The 16828-nt window shown below is 38.3% G+C and overlaps 4 protein-coding genes across 4 annotated transcripts; 1 reads left to right on the forward strand and 3 right to left on the reverse strand.

The window, feature by feature from the left end:
- Positions 1-34: 34 nt before the first annotated feature.
- On the reverse strand, positions 35-2027 carry BDR25DRAFT_373427 (uncharacterized protein; the record flags this gene model as incomplete). Its single annotated transcript, XM_033697283.1, has 5 exons — positions 1368-2027; positions 993-1317; positions 548-931; positions 357-491; positions 35-302 (listed from the first exon to the last, which is right to left on the reverse strand). Exons 1-5 carry the CDS (start codon positions 1978-1980, stop codon positions 35-37), a joined length of 1725 nt encoding a protein of 574 aa, XP_033545201.1. The 5' UTR covers positions 1981-2027.
- Positions 2028-2304: 277 nt separating this feature from the next.
- On the reverse strand, positions 2305-3363 carry BDR25DRAFT_56713 (putative BYS1 domain protein). Its single transcript, XM_033698755.1, has 2 exons — positions 3032-3363; positions 2305-2984 (listed from the first exon to the last, which is right to left on the reverse strand). The coding sequence occupies exons 1-2, from the start codon at positions 3189-3191 to the stop codon at positions 2674-2676; spliced, it is 471 nt and encodes a 156-aa protein (XP_033545202.1). The 5' UTR covers positions 3192-3363; the 3' UTR covers positions 2305-2673.
- Positions 3364-5734: 2371 nt separating this feature from the next.
- BDR25DRAFT_373431 (uncharacterized protein) lies at positions 5735-7567 on the reverse strand. Its single transcript, XM_033697284.1, has 2 exons — positions 7161-7567; positions 5735-6947 (listed from the first exon to the last, which is right to left on the reverse strand). Exons 1-2 carry the CDS (start codon positions 7267-7269, stop codon positions 5965-5967), a joined length of 1092 nt encoding a protein of 363 aa, XP_033545203.1. The 5' UTR covers positions 7270-7567; the 3' UTR covers positions 5735-5964.
- Positions 7568-8384: 817 nt separating this feature from the next.
- BDR25DRAFT_305046 (uncharacterized protein) lies at positions 8385-8868 on the forward strand. Its single transcript, XM_033690340.1, has 2 exons — positions 8385-8461; positions 8630-8868. The coding sequence occupies exons 1-2, from the start codon at positions 8405-8407 to the stop codon at positions 8777-8779; spliced, it is 207 nt and encodes a 68-aa protein (XP_033545204.1). The 5' UTR covers positions 8385-8404; the 3' UTR covers positions 8780-8868.
- Positions 8869-16828: the final 7960 nt, after the last annotated feature.

Consider the following 16828-nt stretch of genomic DNA (forward strand, 5'->3'; position numbering starts at 1 on the left):
CAAATAGAGCCGAAGGACTTAATAAACTCCACACTCATGGGTTGATCCTCTGCCACTTCCCATTTACTCTCTCGGTTACCGGAGAAGGCATTTCCAACATTGCGACGGATGGTGGCCACCCGTAATCCGGTGGTTGGTTGTTGACCAGACTAACCGTGACTTTGGGAATGCTATACGGAATTCCCGGCTGCGAATTAGCAAGGCTGTCGGTCCAGTAACATGACTTGTAGTTGCTCTGGTCTGTGCAGTGCGAGTAGGGGTCAATGCTCCAGTCAAATGAACCGGAGCCCTCAAAGAAAAGGCTTCACGAGGTTAGTGTGCATAAATAATCGGTCAGGAGATGGTAAGCCGCGTACGGGTTTGTCCCATTCTTGTCCCTACACTCCCAGACTTTCACCTGATTTATGGTCTTTGTGTGTGGGTTGAACTGATAAGTACAGAGCCAGTGTTGTTCTTTCGGTTTTCCATCGTAGTAGACAGTGCATGAGTGCCTAAATATCGTTAGCGCGTGCAACAGATGTTAACTCCGGCCTGACATTTCACATACACAGCGTCAACGCCCGACCCGGAAATTATTTTATACTCATAGAAGAAGAAGTCTGCGAAGCCTGGGCCAGTGAGTCCAGCAGTGAATCGTTGGAGGGTAACATTGTTTTTGTTTTCGGCTGGGAAAGAAGTCTCGAAGTACATGCCCCGGTAGTAAAATGTCGGATTCGCGACACTATCGAAAGTGCAGCCGCCGTGCACAGGATAGGCCGTAACGAGGGAGAAGGGAGGAAGTGTTTGTCTGGCGACTTGGATTCCATCTATAGCATGGGACCCCACTGAATCCGTGCAGAGAGTCACAATGTCATTCGCCGTCCCAGTAATGCCCGTATGTGTTTCGCAGTTAAGTGTAAAAGACGCGTTCCCCGATGCAACAAGTACTGATCTGTATGATAATATTATGAGTCATGAGCGTAGCACAGATGGTGATGTTACCATGGACTTACGGGCTGTCATTGGTGTCCGGATTCTCAAGACAGTACCATAGTTCTTCAACCTTCAGACCAAAATCAGGTGCTACACCGGTCCATGTAACGTCCAGGGTGATCTCATTGAACTTTCCGCCTGCGCAACGCAATGTACTTGGCGGATACGGGTCGTAATAACCGGGCTCGAAAATACAAGCTACCGTATGGCTGATGGCATTATTTGTGATATTGAGTTTGAGATGCACTCCTTTGGCTATGAAGGTGCCTCCATTGTTGTCGAGACAATATTGATCTTCGCCATACCATTGCTTGCATTGGCCCTTGGTATAGTTCTGAAATGAAACTAGCCGAAAGTTAGCCAGCTTCCCTGTCATCCATGGAATATTCGCGTACTTCCTGATACAGTCCATTGACTTTTGCCAATGCTAGCGCATGCTGGAGCCCCGTATCCTGTCGGAGGTGATGGCTGGGTTGGCGTAAGTGGTACCGGAAGACTAAGGGTGCCATAGACGAGATACGTGATAGGAGACACACAGTCACTGCCTGAACATTGAGTGATGACAGTGGTTCCATTAGCTATAAAAATAATCCTGATTGTTTGGTTAGCCCAAGTGTCGCGTTTATGGACATTGGTGAAGAGCGGCAGCTTCCCGTACTTATCACCCGTTTCCCCACACTGCCATAATTGGCTCACGCCAACGATGCGCCGTCCATCTGAACCCGTAGAGATAGTAGCACGAAGCTCGTCAATTCCATATCCGCTACATTTGTTGTCGGCCGTACACTCTATGTGTCCAATGTCCGTAGCGACTTCTGCCGCACGGTTTGCGATTTGGAAGGTTGTCGTTCCGCCCGAAACCTTGTATTTTGTAATGATCCAACTTGGTATTGTTAGCGACTTGTCTGTACAACGACCTGAAGTGGGCCAGGTAGGCACTGCGGGAATTTCGATGGCGAGCGAAACTGCTGCCAAGAACAGGGTCGAAAGCAACGTAGATCTCCACATCTTAAGGTTAAAAAACAAACGAAGTAGTGGGCAAGAAAAGATTTGCGCCCTCAATTGTGGGGGTCTTTAACACTCTCCGTGGGTGTATTTGTACTCCGGGGATACTGATATATCTCCTCTCGTACGAGTTGAATACGGGTATGTGCTCGGGTAATATATCTAGTTTGTAGTATTCCAAATTGGTTCGCTCGGAAGGATCAGCTACAATTCCTAGCTCCAAAAGGCTGGTACTGAGGCCAAGATCACGAGCAGGACAATTCCAATTATCTCAGTGCGGGAAGCGTCAATTCGTCATCGGATACTCAACGCCAACTACTAACCATGCTAGAGTCTCTGTAATATTAACAACAACCTAGGAATGCCTAAAGCAGTTCTTAGAGCTATTGATTACACGCGGTGAATTTGTAAGGCTGCAAGTTTGGCCCCGGTATCGTTTTAACCTCCAGCTCGGCGGTCGTCCGCACGTACAACAGTTCATCAACCCATCCCCGTGTGATATGATGCAACCACCATCTTCTCCCGCGAATGCAGAGACTACTGAAGCTACTCAGGTTCACCACAAAATTTTCTGGTCTCCTGGATCACATTACCAGACATTATTTGCCCAGCCAGAATTCCAAATGCAGCTTCATCTATTCACAGACCGTGACCTCTCACACCTCACACCACACCCTGCAAGACTGTCTTCGGTAATCATTTGGAAGAGTGGACAAAGAAAAAAATATTGTCGGTGCTTTTCGTTGACTTTACTTGACTCCCTCCTGGGTGTGTGCCGGATGGCCAAATGATACTCTCCCCCGTGTCGCTTATTACCTCCAACTGGTTTCCCTTGAAGGGCTCCCCAAATACAGTACTGAGGTCGTACCAGGTTGTGTTCCCATCAAGGTTGTACGCGAATATCTGCTGCGGTGATCCGTCGAAAAGTCCGTTTGGTGTCTTTGTCATTTTGAGCGCGATGCCTCCAGATTTAGAGTCGCGATGCAGAGGTTCGTAGTAGGTACCCCCTGTTAATGTCAGATTGTTTCATATCTAATATTTAAAGTATTCATACCAGAAGGCACAATTGTATATCTGCTACCTATGGTGTCACCGACTGACCACAGGTAGAATAGGTCCGTGGAATTGTTCGAGACAACAGCAAGGCCGGCGGAGACTGCTGGGACTGCACACACTACCGACACGATTGAAAGCAGCACGAAGCCGAGGCGCATTATGAAGGATCGGTGACACGTTTGAATATTCGGGACTGACTTGGTACAGGAGCTGGACTAATGACGACAAGAGGCTCGCGGCCCTCGCTTTTTATACATAGCTCTCTATCGTATATGTAACATTAAGGACCAATGCGACATGTTTCTCCGGGGGGTTGGCGACATAATGGACGGTGCAATGAAGCATCCAGACCCAATGTGCAGAATCCAACTGAAGAAATAATCTCGCCGAGCCCTACAACATCATGCCAACAAGCTGGGCAATTTTGCAGCTCCCTAGCTTCACATAAGACGGCTATCTAGTTTGGGCATTCCAATATTTGCGTTTATTGTTTCGATGGTTGTGGGTGGGTTGTCCTCGGTAAATCTATATGATTGACCAGGATTCATGCAGATGTTGTGTAGCCTTACCGGGGGATTTCAAACCACTCCTTTGAGGGAATCCCTCGTATTTTTCTCGCGAAACTTTAACCTGCATGCCACCCACATCGCTAGATAGTGCTCACTAGCCCTGGAAGGCGAGTCCGTGCAGAAACATATATCGACCGGAGCAAATGAACCCTCGCCACAGGGTAAATCGCCGCCTACTTTACCAATTCCAGATCCAGATCTCAAGGCCATGAACCAAAATGCTAGAAATCATGCCGCTCAAAACATCCGCCCATGCTCACTCCAACGAACTCCAGTAGTATATACGGAGTGGCCCTAACCCACCCCTGATCACTCGCATAGGTCCCTCCCAGTGTCGCAATATCATTCCGTTCACGTTGCAATGTTGGTTATCCTTTGCATTTTCCCACGGCGATCAGTCTCGCAACAACAGCCGAGGAGGAATAACCACATCATCAGAGCACCACAAGCATCCGTGCCCATCACTGCGTTGCTCGTAATTCTCAGTCTCTGGATACTTCCGCAGACCTGCATCATGATTTTGAACGAGCTGGGATCGTATAAGTTTTCGCAGTCTAAGTCCACTGGAGTCACGTTGTCACATTGTAACAATGAAGGATGCAAGTGGATCTTGGTAGCGGATGCTGACATTTCAGTACAGTTGCCTTTTCAATTCGCTCAGAAAGCAACCCGCTTATATATTGAGAGATAGGCCGGGCGAAAGCAGGCTCAGCAATCGAATAAAGAGCCTAAAGTGGGGAGGTCTTGCCCTCGCTTCGCGCAATCTTCTCCCGAGATGCCCAGGAACTTCACACATGGGCATGGGCCTCCAAGCCTCAGCTGACATAATTTAATTTGATGGTAGGCCTGATGCTGGGGTCGGGGTATGTCTATTGACCCGGGTTTCGGGGATGACGTTCCACGCGGCCCCGCAAGGAATCGAAATAGGTCGTGGTGAAAATCACCCTCAACGCTGATACAATAAGTCTACCGGCGATGTTAGCTGTTGGCTGAACAATGCAAGTCAGACTAGATCATGCGAGAATCGCCAAGCAAACGCCAATGTTCACCTAATTCTTGAGCCTGCCTCATGGCGTTGGGCAAAGCAAACGAATTCCATCGATGCACTAATTGAGTCCACGGCCAGTCAGCAATCGGAGTATTGGATGGAAGCGACGCCGCGTTGGATGGACTTAGGAACGGGTCTGGTTACATGGAACAACACTAGATCAGCATAGGTGAACTCTTCTCCCATCAACCGTGGGCCTCTATTAATTGCTTTGAGTACTCCTCCCCAATAGGTAAGATGCCTAGAAAGACGCCTCGCGAGCCATTCCGTACTGGCTCTTGTACTTTCCTTTGTTTTAGTCCTCATAGTACAACGCAGTACTGATCGGGTGGTGGCAATTGTGCACTTCGTCGCTTAGGCCGTCGAGCGCAGTAAGAGCGAGGGCGTTGATCCCCCAGATGTCATTCTCTTTTGACACTGCGAGACCAAGTTTGGAGCCAGGGTACACAAAGATGTTGCCGGTCTGCGAGATGGGGAGGTCACTGTGCCGCAGAAGAGGTGTGGCAAAGTAGGGCGGGTTTCCTCCCTCGCCGTTGACGGTCTTTGTCACGATCTCTCGGCATTTCATGCGAGGAAGTGATGTTGTGTCGCTGTACGAGGCACCAGTTTCCTCGAGGAGTAGTCAGACATGTTTTCCACATCTGGGAACGCCAGCATAGTAGATAAGCTCGTAGGATGCAGCCATTCTGGAGCGGGAGAAAATAAACTGTAGTGTCCCTACACACAGTGACACCCTACTATAAAGTTATATGCCACACATGCGCCGCCCACATACGGGTCCGCATTCTTCCTCTAAGCGTAAGCTGACCTAAGGGCCCGGAGAGGCAGGTGTTGTGACTGTCAAAAGCCGTGCCACTTGCGCGCCGTGTTGGAAAATTGCTGGGTTGTATGTACCGATGTTCAATACGTGCGAACGATCCACGATCAGCTCCGGAAGGGACTTGAGGCCCAGATAGTTATTTTAGTTGGTACAATGGGCCAATGGCTTACATTCCTCACGGTGTCGGTCTCTTTGATCGATAGATCCATGTTGAATTTCTAGTCTACTTCGTTATTCCAAGGTTGGCGAGGGTATAGGAATAGGCTCAAAAGATGCGGCGACGTGGATTGAAAATCTTCATTCGTATGAGGCTATTACGATGTACGCAGACATCCTCGGCGTTCGCGTCCGATAGACCTTGATAGGGGGAATGTGTGGATCCTATCTATGTCCGGTCCAGGGGGATTGGGGCAAAGTAATCTTGAGGGTAACCATAGAGTCTCAACATGCTTGGGCTTGACCCGGCCATCTCCTTAGTCTTGTCCACACGACTGTTACTTGCCATTCTTAGCTTCTCTGAGCCGTTTTTGAATTGCTAACTTCTGATCCTGCAACGCCTTTATTCTTCGCGCTTCCTCAATCTCGGCGTCAATCCTCCTTTCTTCTTCTTCTAGGGCGGTTATTTCCGCATCCGAGAGCGGACGATCATGGCGCGGGACCGGAGCAGCTGCAAGATACAAATTCTCCTCAGGGTCATTCACCCAGGGTGGTGATGATGCAGCGGCTCTGGGTTCGGGGATATGCATATTAACCTGTGGACTGTCGGGTGTGGCTTGGCTCCCAACGGGAGATTGTACTGGAGGTGTCTGCGCAATTGGTAGCTCGTGATGGGGATTATTGGAGAACTTCCGGGATTGAGTGGGTGTTTCGGCAGGTACGTTGGAGAACGTATTAGAGACCTGGGAAGGAACTACGGCGGGTATTGAGCTATGAAGTTCGTGAACCCTCGGCGAAGTTCCGTTATCCTGCCCCGAAAGTTCGCCGACTTTGTACACCTGGCTTCCACCAAGCTCTGGTTTCGGGATCATGCCGTTCTCGCCCATCACGACTTCTTTACCCTCAGGGTCGAGCGTTATTCCCGGAGTAGGTGTATTGCGTTTCCTCCACCAAATGAGGAACGCCCCGATTACGAGACATACCACAAGTATAACACCAACTGCTATTCCTGCCTTCGCAGCCCCAGAGAGCCCGGGGTGCGCGTTGGGGCTGGCAGTTCCTGTTCCCGAAACACGTGCATTTGTACTAGCCGGGCTAGGAGTGCCGGTCGGGCCGGTAGTTGCTCGCGCGGCACTGCCCAGGTCCGATGTGCCAGTAGACAGTCGAGCAGTCGATGAGAATGAGGAAGTTGCCCGAGAGCTTGTGGATGGGAAAGACACGGAAGGGGTGGCGGAACCCGTGTACAGAGCAGCAGCAGATTTTGACCCACAAGAGGCCGAACTACAGGCCTGCTGTCCCGAAAGATCATTGGGGTGGCTTTCTATACATTGTGATTTGAGCTCTTGGCATATCAATGCTGGTAGACTACTTGAGTACTCCTCTAGGCTGAGAGTGATGCTATTTGCGCAAGTGCAGCTGTAGCTGAGGTCGTTCTGAGCGCGTTGACGTTAGCAATTGATGACCTTTTGACTGTCGCATCCATTGCGTGATCGGGAACTAACGGCATTGCATGTGTTGGTCGAAGCCCCCACACTTCCACACACAGTAGAACAAGTCGAGAGCTCAGTACTGCACCACGCGGATCTCGTGGCAGAGGGGACAGAATTCGGATCCAAGGTCAGAGTTGCAGGAACTGCAGCCATTGTGAGGGGAGCACTGTGTCCAGAGTTCGAGAAAGGCGAGCAGACCCGTCTTTAAGAAGAGTGCCTAGTGTTCGCAGGGGTCAAATGGCCTGAACGTAAATGAAAGTCCGTTGTCTGAGCCGTTACTTGGGGGCCTGAAGGCGCCTCATATTTCAACCGTTGTCTGCCAACTCAATTTCTCGAGCGCAACCAAGCAGCGAACTTCATTTTAAAATTGGTCGCCGACAGGATCGCTTTGATCACTAATGAGAGAAATGTGATGCAGAGAGAGTGTCTAAGGAGAACCAGGAAAGAATCCAATCGAAGGGTGCAGAGTGAAGCGTTTTAGAGTACGAGGTATTGCGCCACGCCCTTCGGCTAATCTTGCCAGTGCGGGAGGGTTCTTGTGTTATGAAAGTTGGTGTTACGACCGTCTGGTTGGGCCACAGGGAACACCGCCAAGGCCAACCCCCACAGGGGAAGGACGGACCGACCCTGGTCACGTGACGTGGTCAGATCAAGCAATGTACTCGCAAGGCTTAGCACAATGCTTGCCGTACTTTATCTCACAAGTCTGCGGCTCTACAGAAGATTTTAACGTACACCATGGGCGAGTTGCTCATACATGTGACGGCGCGTACCGCGTCACATGCTCTGCAACTCAAGCTCCCTCGCTTGCGCAACAAGTAGCGCCTTCGTGCAATGAGTAGCGCCTTGGCCGAGGGCACACATGTATATTTAAACTCGCAGAGCAGCTCCTCTGCTCCTTAGTTTAATCTAGTTGGGTTACACCACCTCTTGCTTGTAGCTTGAGCATGCCGATCGTGACAATACACCCGGGTCGCTCACTTTTGCTTAGGTCACACCACAACGCACTCTATTATAGCCTATAACAACCCGCTCTAGCATTTTATAGTACAGTACTGTAACGATTCTCACGAATCGTTCCATCTCGGGTCGCTCGGATCCTATCCGAAGGGTCCCCGTATCGGCCCCGACCATGACTCGACCCTGTCCCCCGCAGTTACCCCTATTCCCTCATGTATTTAGTCGCACCTCTCCCCTTAGCTAGCTCAGTAGTTTTCTGATATCCTTTCGTACAAGGCCTATAGGTGTCAATGGCATTCCCAGGTTCAGAGTCCCCACGCACTCCCATATGCCTCTGAGTGGATTCCCACCGCATTCGGACCCATTGTCTTGCCTGCGCCGTTACAAGTACAGCATTGAATATTATTTGGAGACTACTTCTACTTTTTGCTTACACATTTGCGTGTTCTGCCTAGTTAAATTGCATTGTCTGCAGCGCCTTTAGAATAGCTTACTGTCACGGTTATGTTACAGCTATCCAACCCCTGAGTACCCTTGTCAGATATGCGCACCTACTGTCAAGACAGGAGGAACGCTTGACGAAAGCTGCTACATAGTACGAGCAATAAGCTCGAACAGTATGTTGCAGCATTTTGCAGCATGTTACAGCATTTTGCAGCATTTTGCAGCAAATTGCAGCATGTTGCAAGCTGGTCGCGCATAGGGCAAGTGCGCGAGGGACTCGGATCGGCAAAACAAAAAGCCGAGCAACACGAGTAGAGCAGAAAAAGGATCGATAAATCAATACAATCAATCATCATCCCATACATCATATCCAAACCCATCATTCATCTCAGGAAGCCTAGAAACAGTGCTTCAATCTGACACTAATATTCTTTTAGCACATCTAAGTAGTGTTGTTAGAAATACATTAGTGTAGTGTCACGGTATCCTCCCCGGATCCCAGACATAACTGTATTAGACGCGTACTAGAGTATTATTAGTGCACGTCTGACACAAACACAACACAACACAAACATAAACTTAAGCATAAACTGCTTTAACACTAACTAAACCTAGAATAGGCTTAATTTATACTTAAAGCGCTTAGACTTCTAAGCTAAGTATTTAATTACTAATTTCTTTTTAAACTTTTTTATTTCTTACACAACGTCTTATACCTACTATAATACCTTACATAGTAATTAAACTAGACCTCTGTAAAGCTTTATAACCTTACTTATACATAATTATAACATTATATTGTGTTAAAACTTTAGCTAAGAATAGCCTCTAAATTTAATCTAATAAGCTTAGTACTTGCATAACTCTAAGCTATTAAAGTAAGCTAAAAAGCCTTTTAAAAAGCGCTTACTTTATAAGAAAGCTGCTACATTATAAGCTTAAAAGCTTTTTAAAAGGACTTTAAAAAATAGCTTTATGTTATTAAGTAGTCTGTTTCTGCCTTAACTTTTGTTATAGTAGTAGGAACTAAGAACTTACTAGCTTTAAAGCTTACTTAAAAGTCTAGAGATAGCTTAACTCTTTTCTATCTAACGCTGCCTATAACCTGTAACCTTTTTAACCTAGTAATAAAATCTAACTAACTTCTTAATCCCCTGCTGTTTAACAGAAAATAAAAAGACTTACTTTCCTTTTTATATAAGCTTTAATATAAACTTAAAGAAAACATAGACTAATTCCCCTTTAAACACTTTTAGTTACTATATGCTAACTTTTAACTTAACTATAATATAACAGCTTTAATTAACTTACTAATAAATAAAAATATTATTAACTTAGATTAATTTATAGTGTTTTTATAAGTAACTTATAAAAACTTAAATAAAAAGTTAATAGCTTTAAGTTACTTAAACACCTTATAATAAAAAAAAAAAAGCTTTACTTTACACTTTACTAAGTTCTACTAACTTATATTTAATATAGGCCTAAATAAAATAAGTCTAATTATAGCTTTATATAACTCCCTCTTAACTAAACTGTAACGCGCTATAGTAGAAAAACCCCTTTTAAATAACCTTAACACATATGTAAACTTAATTACTACTTATAATAATAACATAAGGTTCCTTTTTATATAAGCTCTAATACGCCCCTAAACTAGCACAGTTATAAATAAAAACTTTAATATAATAAAAATTAATTTAAATTATGCTTTAATTAGTTCTAAAAAGTGTAAAAATTATAAAAAAAAAAGTTAATACTTTAAGTATAGTAAGTATAGTTATATTTTTTAAAACTACTTTATTTTTTTTTCTTAAGTTTACATAAGTAGTGCTGCTAGCACTTGTTAAAAATTTTTACTATTTTAATTTTATTTTTATAAGGGCTTTAACTTATATTTAAGCTTTAATCTTTCTTACTACTTTTAACATAGCTGCAGCTATAGTAGTAAAAGCCTATAAAAAGGCTTGTTCTAGGGCTAAGTTACTTTTTAGAACTAATTTAACACTAGATTTTTACTAACTTATAAGCTAAGTTCTTTACTAATAACTAAAAGTACTAAGTTAATATTTTTATATGTTTATAATAAAAAACTATATTAGCTCTAATATAAGCTTTTATTAACTTAAAGGTAAATAGTGTAGGTTATATTAATAAAAAACTAGTGTGTAAACTAAATCTTTAATTAACACTACTTACCTAAATAATTTACCTAACTAGATTTAATAAAAAATAACTTAAAAAAAGTTTTATTTTTTGTACTATAACTATTATAATTACCTACTAATACTATAAAAAGTAGATTAAGCTCTATGTAATAAACATAGAATGTTATAACTTAATTCTAGAATAACTATAGCTATATTAGCATAAAGTTACTTTTAATTACTAAGAGTAAGTTCTAAACTTTAACTTTTTTTAATGCTAAAATGTATGCTTATGCTTACACTTAAATAACACTTAAGTAGCACTTAATATAAAAGGTTTTTAGACCTACTTTTTAATAACTTAGAAAAGAACTACTTAAGTAAGGCTAATAAGCTAGGCCTTTTACTAAAATAAGCTATATAAAATAATTTAATAACTGCTTAAACTTAAAAAAAAAAAGCCTTTAAAAAATCTTTACCTACTTAATTTAAACATAAACTAGGACTTAAACAGTAGATAGACATCTGCTATATAAAACCTACTTTATTTATAACTCTAGCTTAACAACTAAATTATAAAATCTATATAGTTATAATTTCTAATATAGACTAAGCTTTAGCTCTCTAAAAATGCACTAACTTAAAAATAATAGTTTTTTAAGACTACTATAACTTATTACATATTTTCTTTTAAAACAAGTTTAATAAGCTTTTAATATAACATTTATATAATTACTAAATAACTTTTAAGCTTAGTAAATAACTTAGTTATAGGCTACTATATAAAATGTTGCTAAATAAATTAAAAGTGCTTTAAAAATACTTTAATAAAAACTTAAAAAAAAAGTTTATTTAAGCTAGCTTTTTACTAGTAGTGTTACCTATACTATTTATAAAGAAACTTAAAAGTAAGCTTTAATTTTATATTAACTACTAAGAACTAAACACTATTACTATTAAAAACTAATACTTAATTTTTTTTTATAAGAAACCTTAAGCTAACTAAGTAAAGTAAAGTATTTTATAAAGTTAGATATTATTACTACCTTTAATAAGCTAAAAATAGTAAAAAGTAATAAGTAGCTAACAGCATTTTAGACCTAATATAGACTATTTAAGTACCTAGTAATGTCCTTTAGCTTAGCTAACACGCCTAGTACTTTTTAATATTTTATAAATAACTTACTTTAACTCTACTTAGACATGTTCTGCACTATGTATATTAATAATATTCTAATCTATAGTAATAGCCTTTTAGAGCATAAACAGCATGTACGCCTAGTGCTAAAAGCTATAGAAAAAGTAGGTCTATAACTTAACATAGATAAATGTAAGTTTTACTAATTAAAGGTTATATATTTAAAATATATAATCTTTATAAATAGCATCTAAATAAACTCTGTTAAGGTTTAGACTATGCTAGATTAGTAATACTTAAAAAATATAAAAGATGTTTAAGCCTTTATAAGATTTACTAACTTCTACTAATAATTTATTAATAACTTTTTATAGTAAGTAAGCCTTATAATTACACTTACTAAAAAAAAAATTTAATTTAAGTTTAACTTAAATTACTAATAGTTTTTTAACTAGCTAAAAAAAGCTTTTACTAAAGCTCTAATACTCTACTACTTTAACTTTAAACTACTAATACTTGTAGAAGCTAATGCCTTAAACTACATAGTAGCAGGAGTTTTTTTCTAGACTAAGCTAGATAGGACTATTAGGCCTATTACATACTTTTTAAAAAGAATAAGCTTTATAAAAGGTAATTATAAAATCTATAATAAGAAATTACTTACTATAGTACACTGCTTTAAATAATAGCAACTTAAACTAAAAAGTGTAGCGCATCTAATATAGGTTTTATTTAACTATAAGAACTTATAGTACTTTACAACTATAAAATAACTTAGCTACTAATAAGCTTATTAGTCTAAATACTTATCTTATTTTAATTTTAAGATTACTTATTATTCTAGTTAAAATAAAGAAAAACTAAATACTTTTATAAAGTAATCTTAAAACATCTTTACTTAGAAAAAAGCATAAAAGGCTTAACACTAAACTCTACTCTAACTTAAGCTATTTTTAGACTTTTACTTAAATAAAACTAATTAGATAATTAATTAAATTATTATTAATAAGTATTTAAATAATAAATTTATCTAAGAAACTTTAAACCTACTCTAAAACAGCACTAGTTAGTTAAAGAAGGTAATACTAGCTAACTATAAAAATTAAAATAGTAAGCTATATTACTATAACTAACTTATAATTTTAATTCTAATAAACTAAGAATTAAACTACTCTAAATTATATATAACTTGCCTGTTAGAGGACACCTAGGCAGAGAAAAGACTCTTAACCTACTACAGAGAGAGTACTACTAGCCCCACATGTTCTATACTGTACGCTAATATGTATTATGTTGCTATACTTGCTGTAAAGTAAAAGCCTTTTAAAAAAGGTATAATAGCCTACTTAAACTGCTTTTAATTTTTAAATAAGCTTAAAAAAACATATTAATTAATTTTATTATAAACCTACCTTTATCTAAAAAGTATATAAATATTATAGTAGTTGTTAATTACTTAACTAAGTATTAACACTTAATACTATATTCCTTTATAACTACTTTTATTATAGCCTAGTTATTCTACTAATACATATAAGTTTACTATAGCCTGCTTAATATAATTATATTAGATAAAGGTACACAGTTTGTCTTAGCCTTCTAAAATAAACTTTATAAATAGCTCTAAATTATCTTTTATCTATTTATAGCTTTTTACTTAAAGACTAACAGCTAGACTAAGAACATAAATGCTGTAATAAAATAAGTTTTATAAGTGTACATAAACTACTAGTAGAACAACTAGGTAAAATAGTTAGCTATAGCATAGTTTAAAGCTAATAACATAACATTTAAATTAACATAAGTATCTTTATTCTTAGCAAACTATAAATACTACTTTTAAATACTCCCTAACTAACTTATTAATTTATATAAGTAATAAATATAAATAAACTTATTAATAAAATTTAAAATATATCTAAATATATTTATAAAAAGCTTACATAGGCTTAAGCTTTTTAACAAAAGTACGTAAACTAATTTTAAACTCTTGCCCCTGCGTATGCAGCTAGCAAGAAGGTCTAGCTAGATGCTAGAAATATTTAAATAAACTAATAATTAAAGAAACTTAATTAAAAGAACCTTAGCCTCTTTATAGTAGCTTATATAGTTTTATTATACACTTACTAATTAATCCTACCTAATAGCATAAAGATACACCCTGTGTTCTATGTATTGTTGCTGCGCTAAGCAGCTCTTAAATTTAACTATTTACCTAGACAGCTAAACTTACTACCTAAACCTATTATTATAAATAATAAACTAAAATATATTATAAAAGACATTAAATAGATCTAGTTTAATAATAAAAAATGTATCTATAAATACCTTATAAAATAAACTAGATACAACAAACTGTTATAGAAACCTACAGAAGCTTTATAAAAGAACTCTATAGTAACCTAATTTTATGCCTAATACTTATTTAAACTAAACTTATACCCTAACAAAGACAACCTAATGCTAGAACTACTAATGTAAAGGATTCCCTTTTTAATAAAAGAGGGGTACTGTCACAGTATCCTTTCTAGATCCTAGACATAACTGTATTAGACATGTACTAGAGTATTATTAGTGCATGTTTAACATAAATATAACATAACATAGATATAAACTTAAGCATAAACTACTTTAATACTAACTAAACTTAAAATAGGCTTAATTTATACTTAAAGCGCTTAGACTTTTAAGCTAAGTATTTAATTACTAATTTTTTTCTAAACCTTCCTGTTTCTCACACAACGTCTTATACCTACTATAATACCTTACATAGTAATTAAACTAGACCTCTGTGAAGCTCTATAACCTTACTCGTGCACAATCGTGACATGTAGGAAAAGTAGTTTAGTAAGGTCTTAGTAAAAGTAAGCAACTTAGGTGTGTAAGCAACTTGCCTGTAAAGTATGTTATTACTTTTATTAAAAAGTAGTAATGCTACTTAGTTTATATAGTAAAAAACTAAGATAAACTAAACTTTAATTATAACTTTTTTATAACGTACTTCATAGGCGAGTTGCTCACACACCCAAGTTGCTTACTTTTGCCAAGACCCCACCCTAACAAACTCTATTATGGCCTATAACAACCTGCTCTGGCACTATATAGTACAGTACAGCCTAGAATATTATTTAGATACTACTTCTGCTTCTTGCTTACATGTTTGCGCGTTATGCCTAGTCTAATTGCACTGTCTACAGCGCCTTTAGGATAGCTCACCTACTTTAGCTTGCACCTGCTTCTTTACCTTCTTTCTGTTACTGCGCGCTCTAAACTCCTTTAGAGCTATTAAGTATAGGCTTTTCTAAATTATTAAGGTCTTTTCTGCCTTAATCTGCTTTCTTTTATGTAATTTATGTTATGTAGCAGCTTTATTAGCTGCTTAAAGCTTAGTAATTTTCTGTTGCGCTAACACTAGCTTATACATAATTATTACTACCCCCTTTAAAACTTTTTTAAACGCTTTAACTATAAAAGTTAGTAAACTATTTATATGCTTCTAAATTCTTATCTTTATAAGCATTAATTATAACCTAAGTTCTAAAGTATTACTTAGGGTTTACAACTACTAAGGCTTATTATATATAAGTAGTAGTAGCAATAAAGTGTGTAACTTTACATTAAGGCTTATTATAACTTATTATAGGTTAAAAGGAACTAATCTAGCGCTTTAGAACTCTTCTTAGATATTACTAAAAGTAATTATAGCATAATAAGCTACTTTAAAGCATAGCAAGAACTTTATTTTTATAATATAAGTAATCTAGTTACGCATAAGGTTTTTAGCTTAGCACTTATATACCTTTTTTAAAGAAGTAAAATAACCTATATTAAGTAGCTATAAAAGGTGTAATAAGTAAAAAAGCATGTAGATAGTAATAATCTTATTATTTTTATAGTATTACTAAAAATAAAGTAAGTTATAGCTTTTATAGCTGTTAATAACAAGTAGATAGTAGCTGCTAACAGTACACTTCTTTATATGCGCGTTAAAGTGCTTTAACTAGTCTAGACTAAGCTAATTAGTAGTCTAGCTGCGCTTAGAGATTATAATAACTTAATTCTAAAGTAAATTTTTCTTTTTATACTAGTTTAAAAAGTAGTTGCTACTCTAGAAGATAATAAAAGGCAAAATAGCTTACCTTTTAGCATTAATACTCTAAATAGCTGTTATCTACTTCTAGTTGCCTAGCTAGACTGCTTTTAGCTGTCCTTGTCTCTCTAAACCTGTAATAACTGCCTTAGTAGATATTTAGCTTATTATAAACTTTATCTTATTAAAGTTGTACATGTTGTTATTCTAGATGCTATACTTAGCTTTAATATTTTTTATAAAGTTAAACTAGCTTTAAATTACTATAAGATTTTTATAAAAAGCTCTTTTATAGTTATACTTACACTTAAACTTTACTTTAAGCTTTAAGTAACACTTAATAAATATATTAAGCTAGTTTATACTATTATAGCCTATATTATGCTTAGTGTGTAAAGAATTAGCTATATTAGCTATAGCTACTAGCTAGGGGGGAAATCCTTGCGCATCTAGCTTAAGTATGTGCTAAATAATTACCTGCTTTTTATTATTATCTAGCTTTTATAAGTTAGCTGTATAATTAGCTTAGAAAAGTTGTCTAGCGCGTTAGTTACTTATTATCTTTTAAAAGACCTTATAGATAGCTGCAGCATGTTACTTAAAAAGTGTTATGTTTTATTTAAAAGCTTAAAGCATAAGCTGCATTTAATGTTCTTTTAACACGTCTAAGTAGTGTTGTTAGGAATGCATTAGTGTAGAAAAAGTAGTGTAGTAGGGTCTTAGCAAAAGTAAGCAACTTAGGTGTGTAAGCAACTTGCCCATGAAGTACGTTACTAGTTAAGATCTAAACTATATATATAAAGTTCTAAGAATTAATTGTTATTGCGCGCTGTAAGCGTCTAACATTGCAGCGCTTATTAGCGCTTATAGCGCTTAAACGTCCTTCTCTTATTAGACACTACATTCGGCTGTGCACTAGCTTAATAGGTCTGT

Source organism: Lindgomyces ingoldianus (genome assembly GCF_010093535.1).
Source record: "Lindgomyces ingoldianus strain ATCC 200398 unplaced genomic scaffold BDR25scaffold_25, whole genome shotgun sequence".
In the NCBI taxonomy this organism is placed as follows: Eukaryota; Fungi; Ascomycota; class Dothideomycetes; order Pleosporales; family Lindgomycetaceae; genus Lindgomyces; species Lindgomyces ingoldianus.

What these genes read in the sequence shown, in the direction of transcription:
- BDR25DRAFT_56713 (XM_033698755.1), bottom strand. Translation starts at nt 3,191, where the DNA reads ATGCGCCTCGGCTTCGTGCTGCTTTCAATCGTGTCGGTAGTGTGTGCA. An exon ending in ATATACAATTGTGCCTTCTG is followed by an intron (nt 2,985 to 3,031) that starts GTATGAATACTT and finishes TGACATTAACAG; the next exon opens with GGGGTACCTACTACGAACCT.
- BDR25DRAFT_373431 (XM_033697284.1), bottom strand. Translation starts at nt 7,269, where the DNA reads ATGGCTGCAGTTCCTGCAACTCTGACCTTGGATCCGAATTCTGTCCCC. An exon ending in TTGTTCTACTGTGTGTGGAA is followed by an intron (nt 6,948 to 7,160) that starts GTGTGGGGGCTT and finishes CACAATGTATAG; the next exon opens with AAAGCCACCCCAATGATCTT.
- BDR25DRAFT_305046 (XM_033690340.1), top strand. Translation starts at nt 8,405, where the DNA reads ATGCCTCTGAGTGGATTCCCACCGCATTCGGACCCATTGTCTTGCCTG. An exon ending in TGTCTTGCCTGCGCCGTTAC is followed by an intron (nt 8,462 to 8,629) that starts AAGTACAGCATT and finishes ATATGCGCACCT; the next exon opens with ACTGTCAAGACAGGAGGAAC.